General features: G+C 41.3%; 1 protein-coding gene across 1 annotated transcript in view; it reads left to right on the top strand.

Moving 5' to 3' along the window:
* Positions 1–753: 753 nt before the first annotated feature.
* The window catches only part of LOC141359492 (protein NDRG2-like), a 52166-nt gene continuing 26193 nt past the window's right edge, over positions 754–26726 (top strand). The window contains 4 exon segments of the mRNA XM_073862044.1: positions 754–979; positions 21715–21809; positions 22952–22993; positions 23129–23234. Coding sequence (XP_073718145.1) covers positions 21735–21809; positions 22952–22993; positions 23129–23234 — 223 coding nt within the window. The 5' untranslated portion in view covers positions 754–979; positions 21715–21734.

The following is a 26726-nucleotide window of genomic DNA, read 5'->3' on the forward strand; positions in this document are numbered from 1 at the left end:
GTAAAGGTTGACGTTATGCAACAGTGAATAAGTTCAGTTGAAGGGGCAATGAAAGCCTGAATATTACCTAACATGCAATCACTAGGGTTGAATCACTGCATGTCCTATACTGTTTAAACTCACTAAGCTTTTCTTATCCTGACTTACTATTTTTGTTGTATTACCCATTAAACTATCATATTCACTTATTTTAAAATGTTAAATGAAGAATTCTTCATATTCATTTCAAATTAAACTATGACAGCTGAAAATTTAAAAATGACCATAACGAGGAGTCGAATTTTAGTAGTAGGGTAAAACCTACTCCCTTTTGAGCCTTTTCATTTATGTTGACTTGATCCTCTACACTATTTTAAATATCCTGTAAACTTGTTCCAGAAATGAGAGATTAGTATATTTATATATTCTGGCACGACGCAAATAACAAGAACGTATTGCCTAAGACCGCAGCGCAACTGTAACTAGAACCTTGGAATGCGAACGCGTTTGTTCCAGCGGGCGAGTCAACAACGGGCGCGTACCATCTGAAACAATAGGGGGGAACTATTGTAAAAGAGAGGGGTTTTGTCCACAGTCATCGTCTTTTTATCGACGTGTTTCTGAGTTTAAGCTACAAACATAGCATAGTAAAACATACATACATAAAACTCAACGTAAACACCGCGATATGGGGTTTTACAGCTTTGGTTTTTTTTACCCTCCCCTATCCTTTACTCAAGTCGTCCTTTTTGATTGACAGCTCCATATTTTTGAGGTTTTTTCTGGTTGGCTCCAGAAAGGACAAAAACGGGGCAATCTAAAAGAAAGAGGTAGAGAAAATATAAACGCCAGTGCAAAGAAGAGTCCACGAGCACTGGCTGCCATCCAGAGTCAAAGTTAAGGAAAATAGATTTTTCCAAGGCAAAGGAGTCACGACTTTTGGATTTTTGTCTACATTTTACGGAAGTTGCGCACGCGAACATTACATTTATTGCATAAGAGATAAGTGCGTTGTTGCAGCATTTCATTTTTCATATCACGTGTTGCAAAATTGTGGTAACGTTGATTAATAGGCCTAGGACAGTGTGACTTCATTTGAACATAAACATAAATGCTCATAGTGCTAAAAATTTACCGATCTGAAAGACAGATGCCTCCTCTATCTTTTCCAGCCACTGGAAACTTGTAAACATTATGCAGCATCAAACTAGCAGTGCTTTTGTTGATTGATATGACGAATGACTATGCAGACTTTTGTTTACCGAACACACCCTCATTTCTTTTAAGAGTTTTAAAGTATAAACGGTTGCGCAAACAGATATTAAATCAAACCACTAAACTGACATCTTAATGCGCGCAACGACGTATTTATTTTGTTCATTAGACTAAACAGAGTAGGGATAATTTTTTGTATTAATTTGAATTTTATACTGAAAGCATTAAAGTGCTTGCACCCAGAGCAGCTCTGCATGGATCCATTTGTTCAATATCTCACGTTCTAATACAAATATTAAGAGCGCTGGGGTATGTTTGTCAAAGTCAAATGGAGGAGTGTAATGTGTCATGCTTTGCAGCCCCAGATAAACCCGCAAATGAGTTTTTCCAGCTGCGTTGTGCGTTACAAACACCGCAAAAAACCCGGGCGGATGAACTTATTTACGCACACCAGCTGAAGCAGCGATTATTCCTCAGTTGAGCCCATTGGCTGTATAAGTTAGACTTGAAGTCACACAGTCTTTGCAGTGATACTTAAAGATATATTTTGCAGCATACCCAATCTACTCTTTATATAGAGCAAAATGGACAGTTCAGCTTTGAAAAGGACAACCAACACAGTGAAGCCATATATTAGTAGCCATACGCTATTGCAAGTGTTTTTAAGCCATGAGATAAACATACTGAATAGACACATTGTTTTGTTTTTATTTGCAGTTATTGCATATCTCATGACCGACTAAGATGCACCAAATGAAAGTAGATTTAAGTGCTGCTGTAGAGGGGTTTACCAAGTAACTACATAAATACTAGCATCCCACATAGCAAACTGACATTGATTTACTATCTGTTTTAGTTATACAAGTTAGCGTCAATTATCAATCATCAATGTTAAATCAACACTCACTATTTGGTCAGTCAACCAAATCGTTATTAGGGTAAGAATAAAATATCTATTTAAAGGAAAAGTTCACTAGAATATGGATGAGTCTAGTGCTGAGTGATATACTGGTTCAAACAGTGAACCGGTTTGAATTACACACGCGGTACAAATAAAAAATAAAACAGGTATATTGGTAAGAGTGTAATGTTTTTGGAAAAACCCTGTGCAGAACACAAGGCTCCTGAAATGCATTTGCACCTCTTCTGCCATTGCAGTCGTTGCATTTAATTGAAACAGCTGCCATGCCAACTTGCTATTGTAAACAAAAGCTTGCAATGTTTGACCTGCCTCTGGGTCTTCTTATTGGGCCACTATTCTGTAACTAACTTTAATTAGTTGTGCTGCTTGTAAAAGACGAGATCATAGACCTTGTTCACACTGTCAGTCCAGGTCCGATTTTGGCGCATATCTGATTGGAATCCAATCACATTTAGAACGTGTGAACGGCCAAAAACCAAATTAAATCCGTTTTTTTCTAATTCTTTTCAGGCTACATCCAGAGGTGGTTTGAAATCCGTTTTAAATCGCATTTCTGGACATCCATTTCAGTTTGACCGCTCTGATCACATTTGTGTAGCTTTTTGGTTACATCATGCTGTCACGTAAACGCAACCCCAGCGCGAAAGGCGGGAACAGTCCATTTCTGACGAAATGATAGGGGTGTTTGGGAAAGTCCCAAGTGTATTGGGCAATATAGTTTCAACAACGTCAGACATTGAGGCAGATTGTCGTGCCTGCGCGATGTCATTGCCATAGAAACGGTGTAGATAATCCGCAACACATCAGAACACTACAGGACGCACAGTTCTGATCTGAACAGTTGTAATACACAATTTGGACAGTGAGTCTGTCAAATTGGATATGCTCCAAAATCGGATATGGAATGACAGTGTGAACAAGGTATTAAAGCACAGTGCTCATGTTCGAGAAGCTGCTAAAGACGCAAGATGTGCGTGCAATGATCAAACAAGTCTTCTGTGTTTACATAAAAAAACTATAAAAAAGTAGTGCATTGGAATAGAAATTTTTTTACGTTTGTAAGCCTTGTTTACAGTGCAAGTTGCAGAATGCAGCAGAGAGCGGCGGGAGTCCTGTGACTAGGCTGAGTATTGTTAAAAAAATTTCGATTACAATACCAATTAGGGCAGGGCGATATATCTTATGGGATTATTATGCGCATCTTATCAGTAAAGGTTCATACATCATGAATGTGCTTTCACCATTGTGGTTGCTTTTATTATTACTGTCAAAATTAGGATGTTGCAATGCTGTTGTTTTTCCTCCACCTGAAAAGGTTGCACTTTGAAGTATTGATCATCTATTGGTCACATCTTCACGAATTCACCAAACTTGAACTCGAAGGCAGCGAAGTGTGAAACTTTTTGCAAAAGCTTGGGTTTCCGGTCTGGCACATTTGTATGCGCATGAATAGAAGTCAAAGGAATCAAAAGTGTGGTGTGATTGCACACAAAGTTAAAATAAGATTGATTTCTTTGTTTAATATAAGCTTAATAAAAGTTTGTTATTGTTGTGGTTTCATTAAAAACAGTAATGGAACACTAACTAAGCATACATTTTAAAGTTAGGGAAAATCCCAGTAGATTTTTTTGGGTAAAACCGCAATAAACTGTGAAACCGTCAGAATCCTAAAAAGAAAAAACGCTGTGATATAGATTTTATATTGTCAAACTGCCCAGCACTAGGTGCATCTCACCAGCTCCCTTGATCAGTTGCCGTGGATCTGATCAGGGATTCTGGAATTTTAATGCTGTGTTTACACCAACCGCGTTTCAGGCGTCAAAATCTCGTCTACTGTGCCTAGTTTGCCGCTTGAACAGTTTGAATGCATTTGGAAAAGGCAAGCATTTAATGTGCATCAGAGGCAAAATCCGCTTCTTGTGGGAGGGGCAAGTGCTGGTGTTGATTTTGCATTTATCGAGAGAGTTACCGGTTTGAATTTGGTAACCTTACTATGGGGGAATTTAAACGGCGCAGGTTGATAAACGTCACGTGACTCAAAAGTGAAATGTGTATTACAACTTACCAGGTTGCCCAATGTCCTCACTGACAAGCGAGGTCCTTTTTATTCCTGTCTCTATAGAAATAAGAACTTGTGTCTTATAGCTCCGGGTGACTGCTTACGGACAATATCAAGTGTTCCTTCATGTTGAATGAGTGCCCCACAGCAGCAAGGAGGCTCCGGATTGATTAATGCAGCGCAAAATTCCGCCAAAGTTCAGATTTTTCAACTCGGGGGTCAGCCGCAAATTTGCGTCAAACGCAAAATGCACAAAAAGCTCCATAGCACAACTAGAAGCGCGAATGAGACGGAATCGCATCTTCCATGCCACGCCAAACGCCTCATTCGCGCTGCGAGACCTCCAGACGCGCATCAATCTTCACATTGACTTAAAATTGAAATCACTTGCGCTTCACGCCTCTACCGCGGCTGGTGTAAACGAAGCATAAAGGCATGGTCCATTATCTCTGAAAGCCATGTTGATATTTGAAATCACCTAAACCAGGGGTGGGCATCGAGGGCCACAGTCCTGCAGAGTTTAGCTTCAACCTTAATCGAGCACACCTGAATGTCATTTCCAAACAGTCCTGAAGACTTCAATTAGATTTTTCAGCTGTGTTTGATTAGGGTTGTAGCTAAACTCTGCAGGGCTGTGGCCCTCAGGACCAGGAGTGGCCCACCCCTGACCTAAACAGACACGCCCCTACGCAACTGGAATCTGGACCTTTTTTTAATAGACCCGCCCAACATATATGCAACCCAGGCAAAGATGTCGGTTAGTAGACACGCCCCTTACTGCTGATTGGCTGCAAGTGTGTTTTGCTAGTCGGCCCGACTCCCTTTTCCTAAGCGTTTTTCAGAAATCGTGCACTTCGCCTTTTAAGGGCTCATAATGCAATTAAAAAACCAGGGAGCATCGCTGCTTCCTATGTTACCTTACCAAAAATCATGTAGCTACTAAAATCGCAAGAACTAACTCAATAAACATAATTGTCCGTATTACTGTTTCTGAGTAAAAAATGTAAGTTTTAAGAGTAGTATAGGAGAGATAATAGATGTATGAAATGCAAATCTGCAGTCGATCAGTAATGGTAGGGCCCATTTAAAATTTTGTTCAGAAATTTTGGAAGGTGCGAGTTTCAGGCAATCATTGGCTAGTCAGTTTAAGGTCAGTTGCTTGTTCATACAGACAGTATTATTTGTGTCTGTAAGTTTCTGTGTGAACAAGACATTTCCAGACTCACACCTGTTATCAACTCATGAAATTTGGCATAGAGAACACATCCATTGTGTACAAAAACATTTTAATTAAGTTCTAAATGTTGTCAATTTATTTATAAATGCTTAAGCAATTTAATGCAGTTCAATGAAAGTTAAAGATTTTTGATTGCACTGGAAACAATTAAAAACATAGCACAGTTTAAACACATCTTTCTGTATCTGATTTATTGTAACCAGTCAGGGTAACTGGAATTATTTTACAAGATTTCTTTAATATACTTAGTCAGCTGGATTAATAATTTTATTTATTTACCTTTCAGATATTATTTGTATGAGAGCATCTTATTCACCTTTTACACCAGTCACGCTACATTCATGACAAAACATAACCTAAATGCTACCTCTGGACCTCTAAGGTCTAGAAAGCTTGGCCATATCGATAAACTTACAGCACTTTCAGGACAAATTTCAGTTCCTGGGGTAGGCTTGGAAATAGGTCAGTAATAAATTCAAACAGAAAGTGGCTGCTTCTTTCTAGCTAGAGTGATGTATGTGGCACCATCACTGTGGGAAACAAAGAAGTGAGGAATCAGAAAAACAACAGTGCTTTGGCTCCTCTCTACACGTCTCCATGGTGGCTGGTGGAGCTCATTTTCTTCACCCTGACATCTGATATTTAGACTAGTTGTACAGCAAAAGCCTCTCTTAATGGTGCTTTGAAAATAGCTTATACCATCAGAATAAATTATCAATTGTTTCAATATTCATTAGATTGATCAAAGATGATCAAAATTATTCTTAGATGTTACTGACACATTCAATGAGATGCCTGAGATACTCTTTGCAAACCCTGTGGATTTATCAATATTTCTGAATAAATATGATTTAAAACCAAATTTTCAAAAAGTAAACAGAGAGAAACCAACTATACAAATTAGACAATTTTTTTTATACTTTTATAAATTTTTGAGCGAAATTACCAAGTATTATATATTTGAGAGTGGCAAAAGTATCTTTGCTTTTAACATCTGGTGTGATCAGGGACGTGCACAGACATTTTGAGGGGCAGGGGCTCAAGTGAAATAAAGGGCACTTCTCATAATTATGTATTTTTTTCTTTTTTTTTTAAACAAAAAAGTATATGTATTAACGCAACTCTGACTTCCTTTTTAAAAAAAATTATTTTAAAAAATTATTCGTTTTATCTTCCTCAAACTTACGCAATTGTTTCATTTTTAAAAGATGTCTACAAAATAGTCTAAATTTTCTAATATTTCTAAATTTCAGGGGGAAAGACTCTTGATCTAAGTCGAGATGAACGCCCCAACATTAAATTACACATTAATTTACAAATTTGTTAAAATGCTAAAAACAAAGCTGAAGTTCTATTAGTTAACTATTAGTTGTTACTCAAAATTTAAAATAAGGTCTGTTTACTAATGTGAGCTTCTGGCATGAGCCTCAGAGCAGAGCTCAACATTATTATTCATGATCCTTTCAAATAGGGCAAAAATAGACCATTTAATTCAAATGACAAATTCTAGGGTTGTAAATAGACATGTAAAAACGTTTCTGGATATTTTTTGCACTTAATAAAGCCACATACCTTCTATGTAATTATCAAAGAACAATTTAGCATATTATGGCAACACATCCTTTGGCACACTCTAAAAAAACAAACGGTGCTATATAGCACCAAAACAATTGCTTTGGATCGTAACGATAGAAGAACCATTTTAGTGCCATATAGCACCGGTGAAGAACCAGTGAAGCACCAGTGAAGCACCAGTGTAGAACCAGATAGGGGCCATATAGCACCACATATGGTTCTACATAGCACTATATGGTTCTACACTGGTGCTTCACTGGTGCTTCACTGGTTCTTCACCGGTGCTATATGGCACTAAAAATGGTTCTTCTATCGTTACGATCCAAAGCAACTGTTTTGGTGCTATATAGCACCATTTGTTTTTTAGAGTGCACCTTTAATCTTAGGATTGATATTTATTAGGGTTACACATGTCAGAAACAACAAATTTAGATTAGGCCTATTTTATTTGTATTTTATATTTTACTTTTTTGTGATGTCAGTGAAAATTCTGACTGGGCAAGTAAAATACTGAACCATCAGATTCCTTCCCAATCTACTCCAGTATAACACATTATAGGCTACTTATTTAACAGCCATTACAAAAAAACGCAAACAAAAAAAGCTTACTACTGTAGTTAGCAATTATATTATTATTTTATGAGCAGTCTGTTTAAACTACATACACTACGGTTACAAGTTTGCAACTCTTCAGGTTAATATGGGATTGCCATGGAAAACATTGTCCCTGAATCGTTATGTGTAACAACGTGTCCCATATTTTGTGCATAAAACTGTTAATATAAGAATGCTTTCTTCCACACACTTACCGGTAGCTGCCTGCATAATCATGCACATCGTGTCTCGTTCAGGCTGAGCTTTGGCGCTTCTTACAAGCGCGAATGCAGCCTACATTACACGAGCGTACACAACCCAATCATAAAGCGAAGGAGGTTAGAGAGGCGGGACTTAAGAAAGGTAAAGCCAATCATATTAGCGATGTGAGTTTTGGAGGCGGGACTCATCTGTTAACCGTTTGTGTACCACAAATAGCGCTATTTTTCTTTTTATAAGAGTTTAAACCTCATTTAAATGATTCCTGAATGAATTCATGTTAAATTAAATAAGTAATAAGTAAAAAACACAAGAAACAGACAGACATCAGTTGTTATATGAATAAAGAAAAAGGGCACTTTCTCTCCAGGAATAAAAAGGGCAGGTGCTCAAGCCCCCTTTGATGTCTATTTGTGCACGTGCCTGGGTGTGATGGCATTTTACACCGACGACTGCACTGTAAGAGTTGTAGTTGCTGTACAAATAATCTCAAATGTTGTTTAAATCTTGACTAGTGATTAATTGCTGTAACATAATTGCTTAAGTTTTGATGAGTTACTCTAAAACATATTGTTATATTGATAAAGCAACATGGCTGAATTATTTGTTTCCTATTGTCCCGAAAGAAAACATTATAGTTAAACATTAATTATAATAATTATACATTAGACACAAAATGCCAACTTTTGTCAACAACAAACACAAAATTAAATTTTTATCACATTTTATTTACAAATCAACATCACAGGATATTTTTGTAAAAATACTGTGTGTCTTGACAAAAAAAAACAATATTTAACAATATTTGAAATTGATATTAAATATTATATGAAGTTAGGCTATTCTTTATTTATTATTATAAAAGGTTACACGAGTCAAAACAATAAAGACAATAATGTTTGTTGTGGTAGAGGGTCAGTTAAAAATTAACAGGGGGAGTAAACATTAGAACCATTTTATTCTCTACCGGGCCAGTAGGAAAAATCCTTAGCGTTAAGCCCTGATATGGTTATCATGTTTGAACTGTTTGACATGTTCTTGTTGAGATAAAACAAGCATGTCCCTTATAGTTCAGGGTTGGGCAAACACCCCTGAACATTTGTTGACGTGAGGACCACATTAGGGTTTTGGAATCTTGTTTACTGTACATGACAAATGAAACACTCCACTACTGCTGTGCTGTATAAGTTTACATAGACAAGCAGTTTCTTGTACCATCTATACCCTGTTTTTAAACACTAATATTTTTAATATATTAAAAATATATTTTTGTGAATATCACTGGATATGTATTCAAATATTTAAACAGATGTGAAATGTGCAGTATGGGAAAACATTCTAACATTACAATATGAGTATATTTATCAGGCATACTGTAGTTAGTTGGAAGCATAGTAAGAAACAACTCTTATGTCATATCCATTGTTTTACATACAGTTAGCAGTCTTATTTGTGTGTTAAGTAAAAGTGTAGCATGTTTTAGCAGATTACCATTTGCATTACCATTGTTTTTCTTTAAATCCCATGGTTGGTATAAACAGTGGTTATTGTGGTGAGACGATACAGTAGTTAATGTGTGGTTACAATGGATTTACTGTGAATGAAGACCAGAAATATGCTGTATGGTTACCGCCAGTACTTTAGGGCTGCTCGGTTATGGGCAAAATAATAATCACGATTACTTTGGTAAAAATCATAAGCACGGTTATTGAACATTATTAATAATGCATTTATGTAACCTTTATATTAAGTGTTGCAATATGCTACACATGTCAAAGCAGTGGTGCCTTCGAGGTGCCTTACAAACACATCTGAAAGGATCCTGAAAGGAGGCTGAGATCATATATTGTTGCTATAATAACGCGTCAAACTTTAAAGTTATATCCAAGTGTAGTTAAGGCTTTCAACATGCTTCAAATGGCATGAAACTTGGCACACACATTACAGTTGCTGGCTTTTAGGCAATGGTAAAAGACATGGGCATGGCTGGGGAGTTTGACTCTGGGCCCCAGAAGCAAAAAAAAAAATTGGCATGCTACAGATTTGGTATGTAGCATCTAGAGACCAGATAACTTTTCCAGAAAAAAGTTATGAAAAGCTTTTTAAAAGACCAATCCACTCTTGTCGTCTGTATCAATAAATTTGCCTGTCATCGTGCCTAAATGAGTGTGAGGTGGTGAAAGTGAGGTAATTGCCGATGGAATGTAACCTTTGCATTTAACCCCTCCTCTGTGTGTCACTGCAGTAACCAGGGAACAAATTGGTAAAACTGCTTCCTGTTGGCTGTGAGAATCAAACTGGTGACCTTTCGTTTACAAGCAAGACTTTCTATCCACTGGGAAATAGTGAAGTCTCAAAATATATGGATGAGTTGTATTGTAGGCCCATCAAGCAGTTTATGAAAACGAATAAAAGACAGACTGGTATTTAGTATTTTCATGCACAACCATTTCTAGACTTTACAAGAAATTGTCCTAAACAGAAAAAAGTTCTCTGGCCAAAATTGCTTTGTTGATAGCAGAGGTCAGAAGAGAATGGCAAGACTGGTTCAAGGGTATAAAAAAGGCAGTAGTAACTTAACCACTACTCGGTGTTCTTCATACCTTTTTGACCACAGTGTACCCATAATTAATCCGACAAATGACAGTGAGTTCACAGTACTCAAATGCCTCAGTCACCAGATCTCAATCCAATACAACACCTCTGGGATGTGTTAAAAACAGGAGATATACAAATCTCCAAACTGTGTAATGCAATACGTTATATGTAGAACGTCACGTGACCCAACCAGAAAACTGGGTCAATCGGTTCCGGTTGCCACTATATGCTATCGTAGCTTGTTATTGTTATTCGTAGTATTATTGTTTGTGTTCTTTTTTTTATTATTCTCATCTAAATATATGTGAGAAGAAAATTCCTTTGTCCAAAGCTATAAGGTTAAAAAAGTTAGTACATTTTCTTTTACTTAGGTTTAAGATGTTAATGAGCATATCTGGACATAAGTTATTTTCGTCTTTGATAGGTCCTAAAAGGCTTCATGTATGAAAACAGCACCATGTCAGCATAGAGCATACAGAACCGGAAGCGATCTACTATGTTTAACAGGAATGCGGAAGTAAGTTGCGCATATACCCTATTATGTAAATATGGACTAAAATCCATATGGAATAAAACTCAAATGTTTGTGTTCTAGCAACGTGTAGCCTAGAGTTGCACGATAAATTGCATGCGATAGTCATGCGCATCTCGTTAGTAAAGCCGGTTCCTTGATTAGTAGTAAATCGCCATCACCTGCTTTCAGATAGAGCAGCATTTATCACACAAAGCCGTAGTTCACTGACAATCGCGACAATTTTGCATTAATTATTGCAGACGTATCGCCTGCGATATGTAGGCTATATGGCCTAACTTGTCAGGGAACTACGGCTTTGTGTGGTAGGCTAAATGCTGCTCCATCTGAAAGCAGGTGATGGCGATTTACTATTAATCAAGGGACTGGCTTTACTGACGATACGCGTATGACTATCGCATGGGATTTATCGTGCAGCCCTAGTGTAGCCTAATTAATAAAGTGGCCAGTAAGTGTAGTTTTATAGTATTATGTCGTCACTGTCATTTGTATCCATTGTATCCATGAAGTCTTGTATCTATATTTTGTGAGTTTTGTTCTTCACCGGTTGTCATGAGGTTTTGCAAATATTTATCCATTATAAAGTATTTTAAAGTTCTTGTCAACACACTGTGTACTCATTTAAAAATGCAGGGTTTTTCAGTTTTGTGAAAAAGATTGAATTTGACATACCAGTTTTCAGAAGGACAGCAACAAATATTTTATCGTAAAGCAAGCCAGGCATTTATTGCAAATGTACAGAGTTTTAGTTGTACATATTTCCTGTAATTATCAAGTACATACAGCTATACTGTTATTTAAAGTAATTACAGTGCAATTCAGGCAGCAGCATTGTCAGCCCTTACATTTATGTAAGACTAGCAGCAGTTTCTCCTATAACTAACTTGTTTTATATATAAGCGTTATAGCTCTTACTGTATAAGTAGACGTCAGTATAATATTACATCAATAAAGCTACACACTGTATTTGTGCAGTTGTGTACTGCAATCTTGTTGAAGGTCATCATAACTGTAGTTGTGTAACAGCGGTATTACATTTGCACCATAACTTGGTAAACAAGAAAATCAAGACATGGCTGTGATGTCCAGTATTGGAGTCAACAGAATGAAAAAAAAAGTATATATTATGTAATTTAATGGTGCAATTACATCCAACATTTGTTGATTTAAAAAAAAAAAGTTTTAGTTCATATATCTTATCAATATATGTCAGGTTTTTACATGGACAGAACTCATACACAAGGTGTGTTTAAAATTGTGTTTGTACTACTCTACGTCATTTTGAAGTATAAACAGTGTGAGTGGTGTGTTCACATGGAAATTTCCAACAGGAGTAAGTGCATTTTAAGTGCCCAGATGATACACTCATTCAACCGAAAAAAAATAGGTGTGTAACGTTGGGCACTTTTTGCTCTCAATAATCACGGTCTTGCTGATGTAGCGGAAGAGAGGAGGGGCTGTCAGGCACTGTGTGAGCAAACTTTATCTGTGGAGACGCTTTTGTCTGATGGTGACTGAGGTCATGTTTTTGGCAAAACAGTAAAGTTTAATGTATATATCCTTGTTCTGTGATGTGACTGCTGCAAATTACTACCCGTTGGAGGCGAGAGGCCGGATGTATGCAAATTATTTTGAAGCGAAGGGAATTGAAGGGGTGAGATGCATTTAATGTAATATGTATCCCTTGTTCAGGTTGGGCCATTTTTTGGCGGACATTTCTAAATGAGGAATTTCTATGAATGTCTAGCACTTTTTGTATGTTTGGGAATGTGGGTAGACTACCGTTCCCTTTCAGTCGGTCACTACGACGTCACGTCGTGACCGACGAATTGGGAATTGGGAACTCGCTTAGAGAGACCAATCTGCTTCGAATACTACAAAAAACGCCAATGAACTTGGCATTGAGATATTTGCATAATGCTGGCGCCGCCCCGCCAGGTGCGTATATAAGGCGCACGTGCAAATAAGGAAATCAGCTTTTTATCGCTGTGAAAGCCGGCAGTATCTGCTACTGAGAAGCTACTTTACTCTGTTGGGATCGATTGCGGAAGTTGGTTGGACTGGCAGTACCACAGCGGACGCTTCGCAGTATTCCACAGGCTCTGCATCTTTTTGTTTTGAGTTTAGTGTGTGCGTTGCCTTTCCCTGTGCGCATCATCATCTGAGCATCTGAGTGAATTTCCCTAAAAGAGTGATACGAGAGAGCTTTGTGCCTTGTTAAAGGCAGCCACTCTCTCGTATATCCGGAGATTAGCGTCCTTTTCAGGATGGCTTTTCGTCCGTGTGATCTTGGATGCGGGAAGTATATGGGTCCGAAGGACGGTCACGAGCGTTGTCTTTCGTGTTTGGGCATCGAGCACGCAGAGGCAGCGTTCGCTGGGGGTAAGTGTTCTCACTGCGAGAACATGTCCCTTGTGGATTTGCGGAGACGGTTGTCTTTCCTCCGGGAAAAACGCAACCCACGTCCAGCGAGTTCCGAACGCCGCCACGGAGCGGCCGTGAGGCTCTCAAAGGATGATCTCCGCATCACTGTGCTGAGCCGGTCGGGGGATTCGTCCTCCGGCTCTCAGCCTCCTCATCCACAGCCGGTTGATGTGCCGATGGAGACTGCAGAGTCGTGTTCTGCGATGTCTGCAGGATCTGTCGTGCCTCCCTCCGGGTCCATGGAGACCGCAGCATCCGAGGGTGGGCCCTCTCCCTCTGAGGATCCGGATGTCCTCCCCCCTTCCGGACGGGTCGTGACGCCGGATTTCGATCCAGAGATGGTGGCCGTGCTCTCTCGAGCGGCGGAGACCGTAGGGTTGGAGTGGGTTCACCCCCCACAGCCCGAACCGTCCCGCCTGGATGATTGGTTCTTTGGAGCTGCCCGGGTTTCACAACCCTCTCCGCCGGTACCATTCTTCCCCGAGGTGCACGAGGAGCTGACTAGGACCTGGAAGTCACCGTTTTCTACTCGATTACGGTCTTTTCAGCCCTCCCCCCTCACCTCCCTCACCGATGGAGCTGCTAAGGGTTATACGGGGATCCCCCCCGTGGAGCGTGCGGTCGCGATGCAACTGTGTCCGGCCACCGCTCCCTCCTGGAAGGACTGCCCAACCCTACCCTCCCGTGCTTGCAGACAGTCTTCCGGTTTAACGAGGGCTGCCCACCAGGCATGCGGAGAGGCGGCTTCAGCCCTGCACGCTATGGCGTTGCTGCAGGTACATCAGGCTAAGGCTTTGAGAGATCTGCACGAGGGAGGACACGACTCGCCTGTACTTTCGGAGCTCCGGGCCGCTACGGATCTGGCCCTTCGTGCTACGAAGGTCACAGCGCAGGCGATCGGTCGTGCGATGTCCACGATGGTGGTCCAGGAACGCCATCTATGGCTCTGTCTGGCGGACATGTCTGAGGCGGAGAAGAATAAGTTCTTGGACGCCCCCGTGTCCCAGACGGGTCTTTTCGGTGAGTCGGTGGAGTCTTTCGCCAGCAGTTCTCCGCCGCCCAGAAGCAGACGGAAGCGATCGCTCAGATCATGCCCCGGCGCAAGCGACCTGCATCTCGCCCTCCAGCGCCGGCGGCCCCGTCTGCTCCTCGCCGAGGGCGCCCTCCGGCGGCTGCCTCCGCCCCCCCCGCTAGAACATCTTCCAGGCCACGGAGGGGGAACAGCCGTCGGCAGCCCGCCCCGCCCGCCCCACCCGCTTCCCGTGGTAAACGGAGATCGAAGCTGCCCTGAGACGGGCGACCTGGATTTGGATGGGATCACTCTACGGGAGACGGTGATGGCACCACTCCTTCCACCGGTAGAGGGCCGGGTAGAGAATCTTTGGTTTCGTTTTGTTTCTGTTCCGCCGGCTTCTCAGCCGGCACCCACAAAACCACAAAAAGAGTGCATTCCTATTCCTTCTCGCGGTCTCCAGAGGATCGAGAGAGATGTGAGCGGGCAGTCAGATGCTCTTCCTCCCTCTCCTCTATCGCCAGCGGGTGTTCTGGTGAGTTCGAGTTCTCCACTGCGGAGACCGGACCACCAGCATACCCTTCGGAGTCTGCGTCCTCCGGTGAGGAGACCGGACGACCGTCTCTCTCAGCGGGCTCAGGTCAGTGTCACACACACACATACTGTAGATGCTTATGCTGTCACGGCAGAAGCACCGGCAGTCCCGCCTGTCCCGCCTCGCTGCCCCGCCGCGGGTTCACCGGTTGTGCCGTTAATTCCTCTCGTACGGTCCTTGGGAGCTTGGCTTCAGCTTCCCAACCCGTCTCGTTGGGTTTTACGCACGATCCGCCTCGGTTACGAAATTCAATTCAATCGGCACACTCCCAAATTTGCGGGCGTACGTTTCACCACGGTGAAAGCGTCCGATGCACATGTACTGCGTGCAGAGGTCGAAGTCCTGTTGGCGAAGGACGCGATCGAGCCGATCCCTCTTACCGAGATGAGATCGGGGTTTTACAGCCCGTATTTCATAGTTCCCAAGAAAGGCGGCGGGTTACGACCGATTTTGGATTTGCGTGTCCTGAACAAATCTCTTCAGAAGAGGTCTTTCAGGATGATTACACCGAAACAAATTTTCAGTGCAATACGCCCCCACGATTGGTTTGCAGCGATAGACCTGAAAGACGCGTATTTTCATGTGTCCATTCTCCCTCGTCACAGACCGTTTCTCCGGTTTGCGTTCGAGGGTCGGGCATATCAATACAAGGTTTTACCGTTCGGGCTGTCTCTCTCTCCCCGTGTATTCACGAAAGTAATAGAGGCGGCGTTAAAGCCCCTCAGAGAGAGCGGTGTTCGCATTTTGGCTTACCTCGACGATTGGCTTATAATAGCGCATTCTCGGCGGACGCTGTGCGAACACAGAGATCTAACACTTCAACATCTCGCCCGTTTGGGTCTTCGGGTCAACTGGGAGAAGAGCAAACTCTGCCCCATGCAGAGGATCTCTTTTCTCGGTATGGAACTGGACTCGATCGATTTATCGGCGCGTTTGACAGAAGAACGCGTTCAATCAATTCTGACTTGCCTCGGGTCATTCCGAGGGAAGAATGCGGTTCCTCTGAAACAATTTCAGAGGCTCCTGGGGCGTATGGCAGCAGCAGCGGCCGTGACACCGCTCGGGCTGCTCCATATGAGACCGCTTCAGCGTTGGCTTCACGATCGAGTCCCGAGGAGAGCGTGGCGTGCCGGCATCCACCGTGTAACCATTACACCTGCGTGTCGCCTAACATTCCCCCCGTGGTCAGACCCCGCGTTTCTCAGAGACGGTGTCTCCATGAGACAGGCCTCCGACACGGGCTGGGGAGCCACGTACGACGAGCTCACGGCTTCGGGGGTGTGGACAGCACCCCAGTTGCATTGGCATATCAATTGCCGCGAGTTATGGGCAGTATATCTGGGACTCGTACGCTTCGCGACGGAGCTGCGAGGGAAAGATGTACTAGTGCGCTCAGACAACACTGCGACTGTAGCGTATATCAACCGTCAGGGCGGTTTGCGCTCTCGTCACCTGTCGCATCTCGCTCGTCATCTCCTCCTTTGGAGTCAGAAGCATCTGAGGTCCCTTCGTGCCATTTACATCCCGGGATCGCTCAATACAGCGGCAGACGCGCTTTCCTGAGCGGCGCGCCCCGGCGAATGGCGACTCCACCCCCAGACGGTTCAGCTGATTTGGAGGAAATTCGGTCGTGCACAGATAGACTTATTTGCGTCACCGAACGATACCCACTGTCGCCTGTTTTATTCACTAACCGAGGGCAGCCTCGGCGTGGATGCGTTGGCACACAGCTGGCCGCGGGGCATGCGCAAATACGCGTTCCCCCCAGTGAGTCTAATAGCGCAAATTCTGTGCAAAGTCAGGCAGGACGAGGAGAGCCTTTTAATGGTCGCCCCATATTGGACGACCAGGAATTGGTTTCCGGAACTAATGCTCCTCGCGACAGCCCCTCCCTGGCGGATTCCCCTGAGGAAGGACCTTCTTTCTCAAGGAGGGGGCACATTATGGCACCCGCGCCCCGACCTGTGGAATCTCCACGTCTGGTCGTTGAGCGCACGCAAGATTTAAGTGATTTACCCCAGGCGGTATCTAACACTATTGACGCGGCTCGAGCTCCGTCTACGAGACGGGCTTACGCGTTAAAATGGAACCTTTTCGTCACTTGGTGTTCTTCGCAACGCGAGGACCCCAGAGAATGCCCTATTAACATCGTGCTTCTATATCTTCAACATAGGTTAGACGGTAGGCTGTCACCCTCCACTATTAAAGTTGATATTGCCGCTATATCTGCCCATCACTCACTTATTAATGGCAGATCAGTGGGCCAGCATGATTTGGTTATCAGATTCCTAAGAGGCGCTCGCAGGCTAAACCCCTCGCGCCCCCCTTCTATTCCTCCCTGGGACTTGTCCATGGTGCTGAAAGCACTTCAGAGTCCTCCGTTCGAGCCTTTGCAGTCTGTGAGTCTGAAGCTTCTATCTATGAAGGCTCTGACCCTACTGGCATTGGCCTCAGTGAAGAGAATAGGAGATTTACATGCATTCTCTGTTGACGAGTCGTGCCTTCAGTTTGGTCCTGCTGTCTCGAGCGTGACATTGAGACCCAGACCAGGCTACGTGCCCAAAGTTCCCACTACTCCCTTCAGAGATCAGGTGGTGAGCTTGCAAGCATTGCCTTTGGAGCAGGCAAACCCAACAGAGGCTTTGTTGTGCCCCGTACGCGCACTGCGATTCTACGTGGACCGCACGCAAAGCTTCAGGACCTCGGACCAGCTCTTTGTTTGTTATGGTGGCCAGCAGAAAGGGAAAGCTGTCACTAAGCAGAGGATGTCTCATTGGATAGTTGATACTATCGCCCTTGCTTACAGGGCATTCCTTGCCCCCTTAAACTGAGGGCGCATTCCACACGGAGTGTTGCCTCGTCTTGGGCATTAGCTCGTGGTTCCTCGCTGACAGACATTTGTAGAGCTGCGGGTTGGGCGACACCTAATACGTTCATTAGATTCTACAATGTTCGTATCGAGCCTGTATCCTCTCGTGTTCTTTCCTCACCAGGGAGGACACGGAGAGCAGACTCGCAAGTCGGCTTGCAGCCTCCGACTGAGGCTCCAAATTGAGTTTTCAGTATGGAAGGCTAACAGAGCAAAAATGCGTAATGGTTTGATTTGCTCCCTCCACTGCCTTGACAGCCTTTGTTGCGGAGCATTGGCTGTCAGCCTTTCACTAGTTGTATTCTTACGAACCTACGTGTTTGGCCAGGGCCCCACATTGCGTCCCAACGGATTCCTTTGTGAGTATTTTCCGTGGGGTTAATCCTACCAGCCCACGTTTCCCTTAGCAGAGCACTGATTTGCTTACACAGCCACGGCTGTCTTTACCTCAACTACGGTTGACTTTCGCCCACCATTGGCCCTTAAGAGGGGCGGTGGCTTCCGCAGCGTTCCTATTCCGCTCTGGTAGGGCGCTTCCCAGTCGCTGGCACTACTGTGGGGTTAAAGGAACATCTAGTGCCCGGCCTTCTGCCTTAAAACCTAATTCTCCTTATCCTTAAGTGGAACCGGAGGGTTTTACGCAGACACTGGAAGAGGTCAGCCCCTAGTGGCGTTTTGGTAGGGATTCCCAATTCGTCGGTCACGACGTGACGTCGTAGTGACCGACTGAAAGGGAACGTCTCGGTTACGGATGTAACCCTCGTTCCCTGAAGGAGGGAACGGAGACGTCACGTCCCGTCGCCACAGGCGCTGCCACCTGCTGTTTAGGCCGGTCACCTTCCGGCTTTCTCAGCGAACAGAAGCTGATTTCCTTATTTGCACGTGCGCCTTATATACGCACCTGGCGGGGCGGCGCCAGCATTATGCAAATATCTCAATGCCAAGTTCATTGGCGTTTTTTGTAGTATTCGAAGCAGATTGGTCTCTCTAAGCGAGTTCCCAATTCCCAATTCGTCGGTCACGACGTGACGTCTCCGTTCCCTCCTTCAGGGAACGAGGGTTACATCCGTAACCGAGACGTTATTCAACTTAGACAAGGTAAAAACTTTTTTTTTCATTCTCTGTCACCTTTAAATTTTTTAATTTGCGTCATAAGCCCTCATCTAGGAAACCACTTATAAAGTGGTATTAAAAATAGCAGTGTACTAAAAAAGTGAATAAAGTGCATTATAAATATGTTACAAATGTATTGAAAGCATTACACATTCAATTCCAAATCAAAGCATTAACATAATTTATCAAGTCTGTCTTGTTCTTTTTAAAAGAAGCAAAGAAACACATATTGGGGCGGTTTCCCGGACAGGGATTAGACTAGTCCTAGACTAAAATAAATGTAAGAGCTGTCCAAACTGAAAACAACTTGCAATGACATATTTCAAAATACATCATTGTCCTTTGTTTTACCTCAAAATGCACACAAGTAATGTTTTTAGTAAGGCATGTTTGTTAAAACTAGTTATATTTCCTAATCAAACTAAGGCCTAGTCTTGGCTTAAGCTAATTCCTGTCCGGGAAACCACCCCATTAAGCTTTAAAAAATATCAGTGTCAACATTTTTGTCTGTAGACACTTAAAAGGCTTTTTAGATTTAACTTTACTTACTAATTTAGATTTAACTATTGAATTATTAATATTTAGTTTCACAATCATTGTTGTTGATAACTGCTGCATATCTGTGTCAAATTGAATCTGTCAATTTTTAGGTTTTGTTTCAGAAACTGCATTTTTAATGTCACTCCACAAAATTTCAATGGGGCAGAGATTAGGAGGTTGAGCTGGCCACTCCATAACCTCAATCCTTTTTGTCTGGAATTTTTCCCTTATGCTTGTGTGTTTGGGGTTGTTTTCTTGTTGAAACACTCATTTTAGGGACATTTCCTCGTCTGTAATAATCTCTTCAAGTATTCTGATGTATTCAAACTGATCCATGTTCCCTTAACGATAAATAGGCTCAACACGATAGTATGGAAAACATCCCAATACCATGATTTTTGCACCACCATGCTTAAAGGGGACATTTCACAAGACTTTTTAATATGTAAAATAAATATTTGGTGTCCCCAGAGTACATGTGAAGTTTTAGCTCAAAATACTCAACAGATAAATATCATTGCTTGTTAAAAAAGATTTTCATGATATGTCCCCTATAACAGTCTTTACATTTTACTGTGGTTTGAATTCAGTAAACATGAGCTTCTGTCGATAACCACTTGACCCGAAAAGAAAAACTGTACTCACATCAGGGCACAAAATATTATATCATTTTTCTTTTGGCCAGTTGATGTGTTGATGTGATTCTGCACATGCAGGCGCTCGCTTCCTGCAAACAGCTTAGCATTAACCAGACTTCTTCTGCCTGTCACAGTACTTAACTTTGATCTTTCTAGAGGTGATGAAATGCGGAATCTTTGCCATCCTGACTATTCTTCCATTTGTTTAACAGTAGTTAGTTTTCTTCTACGTGTTATTGGTTTTTATTGCCATTTAAGATAATATTAGCTGAGTATCCCAAACTCTGCTGCTTTTTTATATTTTTTCCCTCTCAAATCAACTTTTTAATTGAATTATGTTGTTTCTTCGAGCAATGTTTGAACCAGCCAATTTTACTTAGAAATTCAGCAGCAGATTAGCGGAATGAGCTAATTTTCCAACTACACTTTACATTGCTATTATTTATAGTTCCATATTACAACAGAACATAAAAACAAAAGATTGTCCAGCCTAAAACTCCACCAAAATCCATTTGCCATATGCCTTCAGATTCTGTAAACACGAGTCGTCAATTCTACCAACAACAACACAATAAAAACAATACATACCACATACCGGCAGTGGCTCAGTGGTTTATGTAGGTTGTCTACAAATCGGACCAAGTGTCGAGGTGTCCTTGAGCAAGACACCTAACCCCAGCTGCTCCCGACGAGCTGGATGGCGCCTTCATGGCTGACACCGCCGTCGGTGTATGAATGAGAGAGTGAATGGGTGACTGTGAGGCAAAAATTGGATGGCCATAGGTCTGTTAAAAGCGCTATATAAATGCAGTCCATTTACCATACCTGCATGTATTGAACCTTATGTACACTGATATGCTACACTTTAAGTGACTCAGATATTCAGTGTGGGTTCTTTTTGTCTATTCTGTCATATGTACATTATTTTTTTTATATTATTATTTTAAAAAAAATATTACTTAAAAAAGGTTTCAAGAGATAAACACACTCTATTATAAACTTCAATCTATGTGGATGGAAACTATCCCTAATAGAATAATAGAAGCAGCATTCTAGATACTTAAAATTAAAAAATTGAAAACATTAATGGAAAATAACATGAATCGAAAAGCATGAAAAATATTAAAAACATCATGAAAATATGATATTTCTGAAAAAAACTGTTAGAAAAGAATAATCTTCAGTGGACACTAAATGCACCCTAAATTACAGAATGACCCATTGGAGCCAAAATGTATTTTATATTTTGATCCTATGCCAAATGTTTGACACATCTATTGAGTTAACATACATTAATCATAATTCTACATTGGCCTCTATCATTAAAATAAATATTAAAGGCTTACTTCTCCCCAAAACTGTTTAATGAAAACAAGGGTTGAACCAAAAGGAATAGTCATTTTGAAAGACATTTTTACAACACATAAGAATAAAAAATAATGACTAATAAAAACATTTGATTGTTTGATATTGCCTTTTAGTGTCGTATGGGCCTTCCATTACCAAAACTGCAGAGGAAATTGTCTATATGTATTTCTTTTGTTGTTAGGAGTGTGATTTGTTATGTTGTTTATAATGTATACTTTGCATTTCAGATAACATAAGCAATTACCATGACATCTGAAATGCAGGAGATTGCCATCACAGAAGAAAACCCTTTACTGCCAGGTCAATCGGACCCTGGGAAGGTCAGACACAAACACATTTCAAACATGATATACATGTACCTCAGGCCCTACACAGTTACTTTCTTTTCTTTTTTTCTGTCTGTCTTGAGTTTGTCCTCTAAAAGCTTTTATTTTTTATGTATGATCCCTATCGTGCTGCTGCCACCTTTTGGACATTTTAAGAACTTCACCATTCAAGAAATTATCTGTGCATGTTATGTAAGGAATAATTGACGACGGGCCATTGAATTATAAGAAAATAATGCATTTTCAAATAATTCAAAGGACCGGAGTCAATTATTCCGCTTATACCAAGGTTACCACAAACTTTGCTCTGGTGCCTATTTTTAAGACATTTGAAAAATTAGGTGTGCGGTTTACAGAAAAATAATCAACACCCATAGAACATTTCTCAGCCAATCAGAATGCAGCATTCAACAGACCCGTGGTATAAGGGAGAAAGTACATGCAGGGGATATGGCCTCAGTCGGCCTTCAGGAAGCAGTGTGCATGTGACTGAGAAATGTGCAGGGTAGAAATTGCATTAAATTCTGTTGTCAGTCACAAACACATTTCAAACATGATATACATGTACCTCAGGCCCTACACAGTTAATTTCTTTTCTTTTTTTCTGTCTGTCTTGAGTTTGTCCTCTGAAAGCTTTTATTTTTTATCTATCGTGCTGCTGCCACCTTTTGGACATTTTAAGAACTTCACCATTTAAGAAATTATCTGTGCATGCTATGGGAGAAAGTACATGCAGGGGATATGGCCTCAGTCGGCCTTCAGGTGCTGTGTGCATGTGACTGAGAAATGTGCAGGGTAGAAATTGCATTAAATTCTGTTGTTTTAAACAAAATTATGCAGCAAGATTTTTAAAACTACATTCAAGTTCCCTGTTATAGACAACTCTGCATTTTTTTTTTCAAATTTCCATTAATTCCCATTGAAAGTTTCCAGCCTTGAAAATTGCCTGGAATTTTGCAACCCTAATAAACATATAATACATGCATGTATAATAAGAGCATTTGGTTAATATCATTATCTCATTTTTGACATAGATGGAATTTAGCTGCTTTTGCATCTGAGCTCCTTATTATATTAATTGGGGGTTGGGGCAATGCATAAACATAGTTATGTCATTGTTATTTATATCTGTGCAGGAAGCAGAGATTGCAGCCAGGATACTGTTGAACAAAGGCCAGGTGGGTTAGAGATGTGCTGCTTATCTGCTATGCACACACTCTATTTCTTTTTACAGTATTACCTTACATATACATAAGCTTCATTGTTACTACCCATTTTTAACGGTGTGTGTGTGTGTGTGTGTGTGTGTACAGGAACACAGTATTGAGACCCCCAATGGTTTGCTTCATGTGACGCTTCATGCCACTGGAAATACACGTCGACCAGCTATACTGACCATCCATGACGTAGGAATGGAGAGTAAGTCAAACTAAAAACAGAACTAAGAAATGAGTAAAACATTTTATTTTAATCCTCTGCTGGACTCCATCCTGCCATGCAGAAGAAGGAAAAGGTGCACTCCCAAGCCCCCGACGCCAGAATAGAGAGTAACAGAGCAGAAGTTTGGACTAAAAAAAGATAGCTTTGAGATGGTGATTCTTTAGACCAGGGGTGGGAAATCCTGGTCTTGGAGTTTAGCTCCAAACCTATTTAAACACAGATATGTATAAACATATGTAAATGCTCAGGAAAATCAAAGAGGATCATTAAGAGGTTAAATATAGCAGAGTTTATAATACATTAAGATGCAATTCACTCAAATGCATGAATACAAGAAGAATCTAAATGAAACTCGCATATCTAATCGTTTACAGGTGAGCTACAATAGTACAGGAATCAAAATGCAACAGGGATACGGGTCAGTGACCAAACGTAAAAACATATTTTTAAAAATGATTTACAAAAAAGTATGTAAGGCATATTCATGTGTTTAAAAGGTTTTGTTTATCAAACATTTCAGCACATTTTATTGCATTTTTTCTATAAAATATTTGATATCCCCATAAAAAATAGTCAGGCGGTACAACCTATCTTTTTTTATTTGCCAGATGAGTTTAAATGCGCTCTTTGTGCCATGCTGATTTTTATGATGTTTATTTCAAGGTGGCATTTAAAATTATAATCCTGAAAATAGTTTAAAACTGTAGAACAACTTTACCATAAAACTATGTTTGAGAATTACAAATGTAAGAACAGTAATATAAAAAGTATAATAACAATTATAGTCAACCTTAGCTTGCGTTTATTAAAACTAAAATTAGCTAAATTATTATTTCAATTATTTAGCTTAATGTTTTTCATTTCTTTTAAGTAACATTCATAGCAGTTGCTTCTTAGAACAAAAAAATCATGTTTTGTAATTTTTTTCTTTGCTGAGTGATAGGGCGAGTAGTAGTAGTCCCCTCTTATAGGGGAATATCCTAATAACACTAGCAAATCACCTCATAGTACATTTTGGAGAAAGAAATTACTATCCAATCAGAATTCTCTATCAGTCTATTAGTGAAGGCGGAATCTGTGTGTACATAAGATAGTCACTATCAGAGGCAAATAAATTAAGATGTGACATTTGCGGGGCTCGCTTTTCCATTGCTCACGGACGGCTTAACACCGACATAATGCACCAGCATTACGCAGCATATTCATACAAAAAGCACATAGACACTCAAGGCCATAGCCAGGATTTTTCAAATACCGAGGACAACCCCTACATTTTTTTTTGTTATTTATATTTTTTCCATATTACATTATAATAATAAACATGTCCAAACTACGACATAGCACAAATGTAACTGTGTCTGTGAGAATTTTGTTGGTGAGTAAAAGCATCCAAAAATATAGCTGCAAGCAGCGATGGCGGGCCCTCGCACGTTATTTTTCCGCTACACGGTGCGTCCGAGAAAACGATGCACGGTGGGCAAGGGCCTCAAGTGGGTAAATATCAGTGGGCTATTTAATGTTGTTACTGACCCATTTGGGGACTGTAGGTAAAAGAAACCCCACATTTTAGACAAACGGGGGGGGGGGGGCTAGTCAGCCACTAAATAGACACGCCTTTATCTGACCTTTTTGTCAACACTTAACTGCCAACAACTCTGATGTGTGTGCCAAATTTAAAGTTAATCCAAACACGCCAAGAGCCTTAAAAAAGTCTTAAATAAAAGTAAAGTTTGACGCGTTGCCATGGGAACAGCGTTCGAGATATCAAAAATCCCTTCGCAATTTATCATCTACAATGTCTCAGCATCATGTTGACCACTTTTTGTGTCAATCGAATGAATATTCTAGGAGGAGTATTTAAAAGTTCACTGCATGGAACTGAAAGGCTTCAATATGCCTTTAAAATGAAAGTAAAGTTTGACACGTTGCCATGGGAACAGCATTCGAGATATCAAAAATCCCTTCGCAATTTATCATCTACAATGTCTCAGCATCATGTTGACCACTTTTGGTGTCAATCGAATGAATATCCTAGAAGGAGTATTTAAAAGAACATCGGATGGAACTGTCAAAAAAATCCACCTTTGTGACTGACACACTTCCTGGCGCCTGGTGGTGGCGCTATACCCGAGACTCACAATAGGCACATCAATGCGATCGGAATCTTCAGACGAACAAACACCCCGCGTGTCATCACAATAAGACATTTTTTGCCTTAGATATTAGACACTTCCTGTTTCTCTGATTTCGCCATGACTTTGTCGCTTCGCCATGGCAGAACCGTTCGAGATATCAAAAATCCCTTCGCAATTTAGCAAGTACAATGTCTCGACATCATGATCACCACGTTTGGTGTCAATCCCATGAATCCCCTAGGAGGAGTATTCAAAAGTTCACCGCATGCATTTTTTAAACAATCCGAAATAGCCGACTTCCTGTTGGGCGGAGCTTAAATGTTAGAGGGCGAAAGTTGTTCGGGTCGATGAGATCTATATGTGTACCAACTCTCGTACATGTGCGTACATTTTTGCCCGATCTGTGCCCCAATGTTTGTTTTTGAATTACAGGGGGCGCTACAGAGCTCCCTTGCCACGCCCGTATTCCAGCCTTTACATGAGCCTAGTGGCACGCGACTCTGACGTGTGTGCCAAATTTCAAGACTTTTCGAGTATGTTAAGGCTCCCAAATTAGCACAAGTGTTGAAAAAAATAAAAAATAAAAAAATAATAAATTCGAGCAAAAACAATAGGGCTTCGCACCTTTCGGTGCAGGCCATTCTGGCCTGCTCCTCGGTGCTCGGGCCCTAATAAATCAATGGTTACATTTCATCATCTGAAGTGTAAGTCACCCTTTGCCTAAAAACTGCAAAATGTCTTTTTTTTTCAAGAAGCTTCTTAAATTTTCAATTTAGGATGAATTTTTAAGAGTATAGAAGGAGTTTATATATAATATGGGCTCTTAGGGCCGATTCACACTGGCGTGTGGGTCTCAGCTGCGTGGCGTGTCCATTTTTATTTAGGCTCCCATGTTAGCAGGTTTGACTGTTCACACCGCCTGCATGACACGCACGGCTCGAGCCACGCCGAAAACGTGTGCATGCTAGGAATAGGACTGACGCCTATTTTTCACGCCACACGCAAGCGTCTTGGAAGCGTTTCCAGGCAAAATATATGTCACCTATAGCAACAGCAGCGCGTTAGCACTGCGTCAGGCACGCTTCTGGTATGCACAGACACAGAAAACGCAACGCAGCCGCCACGCAACTGACATGCAACAGAGACGCCACGCAGCCGGTGTGAATCGGCCCTTATTGGCTGATTTTTCTACAATATTCAGTGTAAGTCACCTATTTCAAAAATAAATTTTTGGTTTTCTAATAATTATTAACAAAATTAGTCAGTTTGGCACAGGTATATTTTTGGTCTACAAAAGTAATTTCAAGCATTTAACCTGGCACCTTCAGATTAAATT

This window comes from Misgurnus anguillicaudatus, chromosome 23, assembly GCF_027580225.2.
Source record: "Misgurnus anguillicaudatus chromosome 23, ASM2758022v2, whole genome shotgun sequence".
Taxonomy (NCBI): Eukaryota; Metazoa; Chordata; class Actinopteri; order Cypriniformes; family Cobitidae; genus Misgurnus; species Misgurnus anguillicaudatus.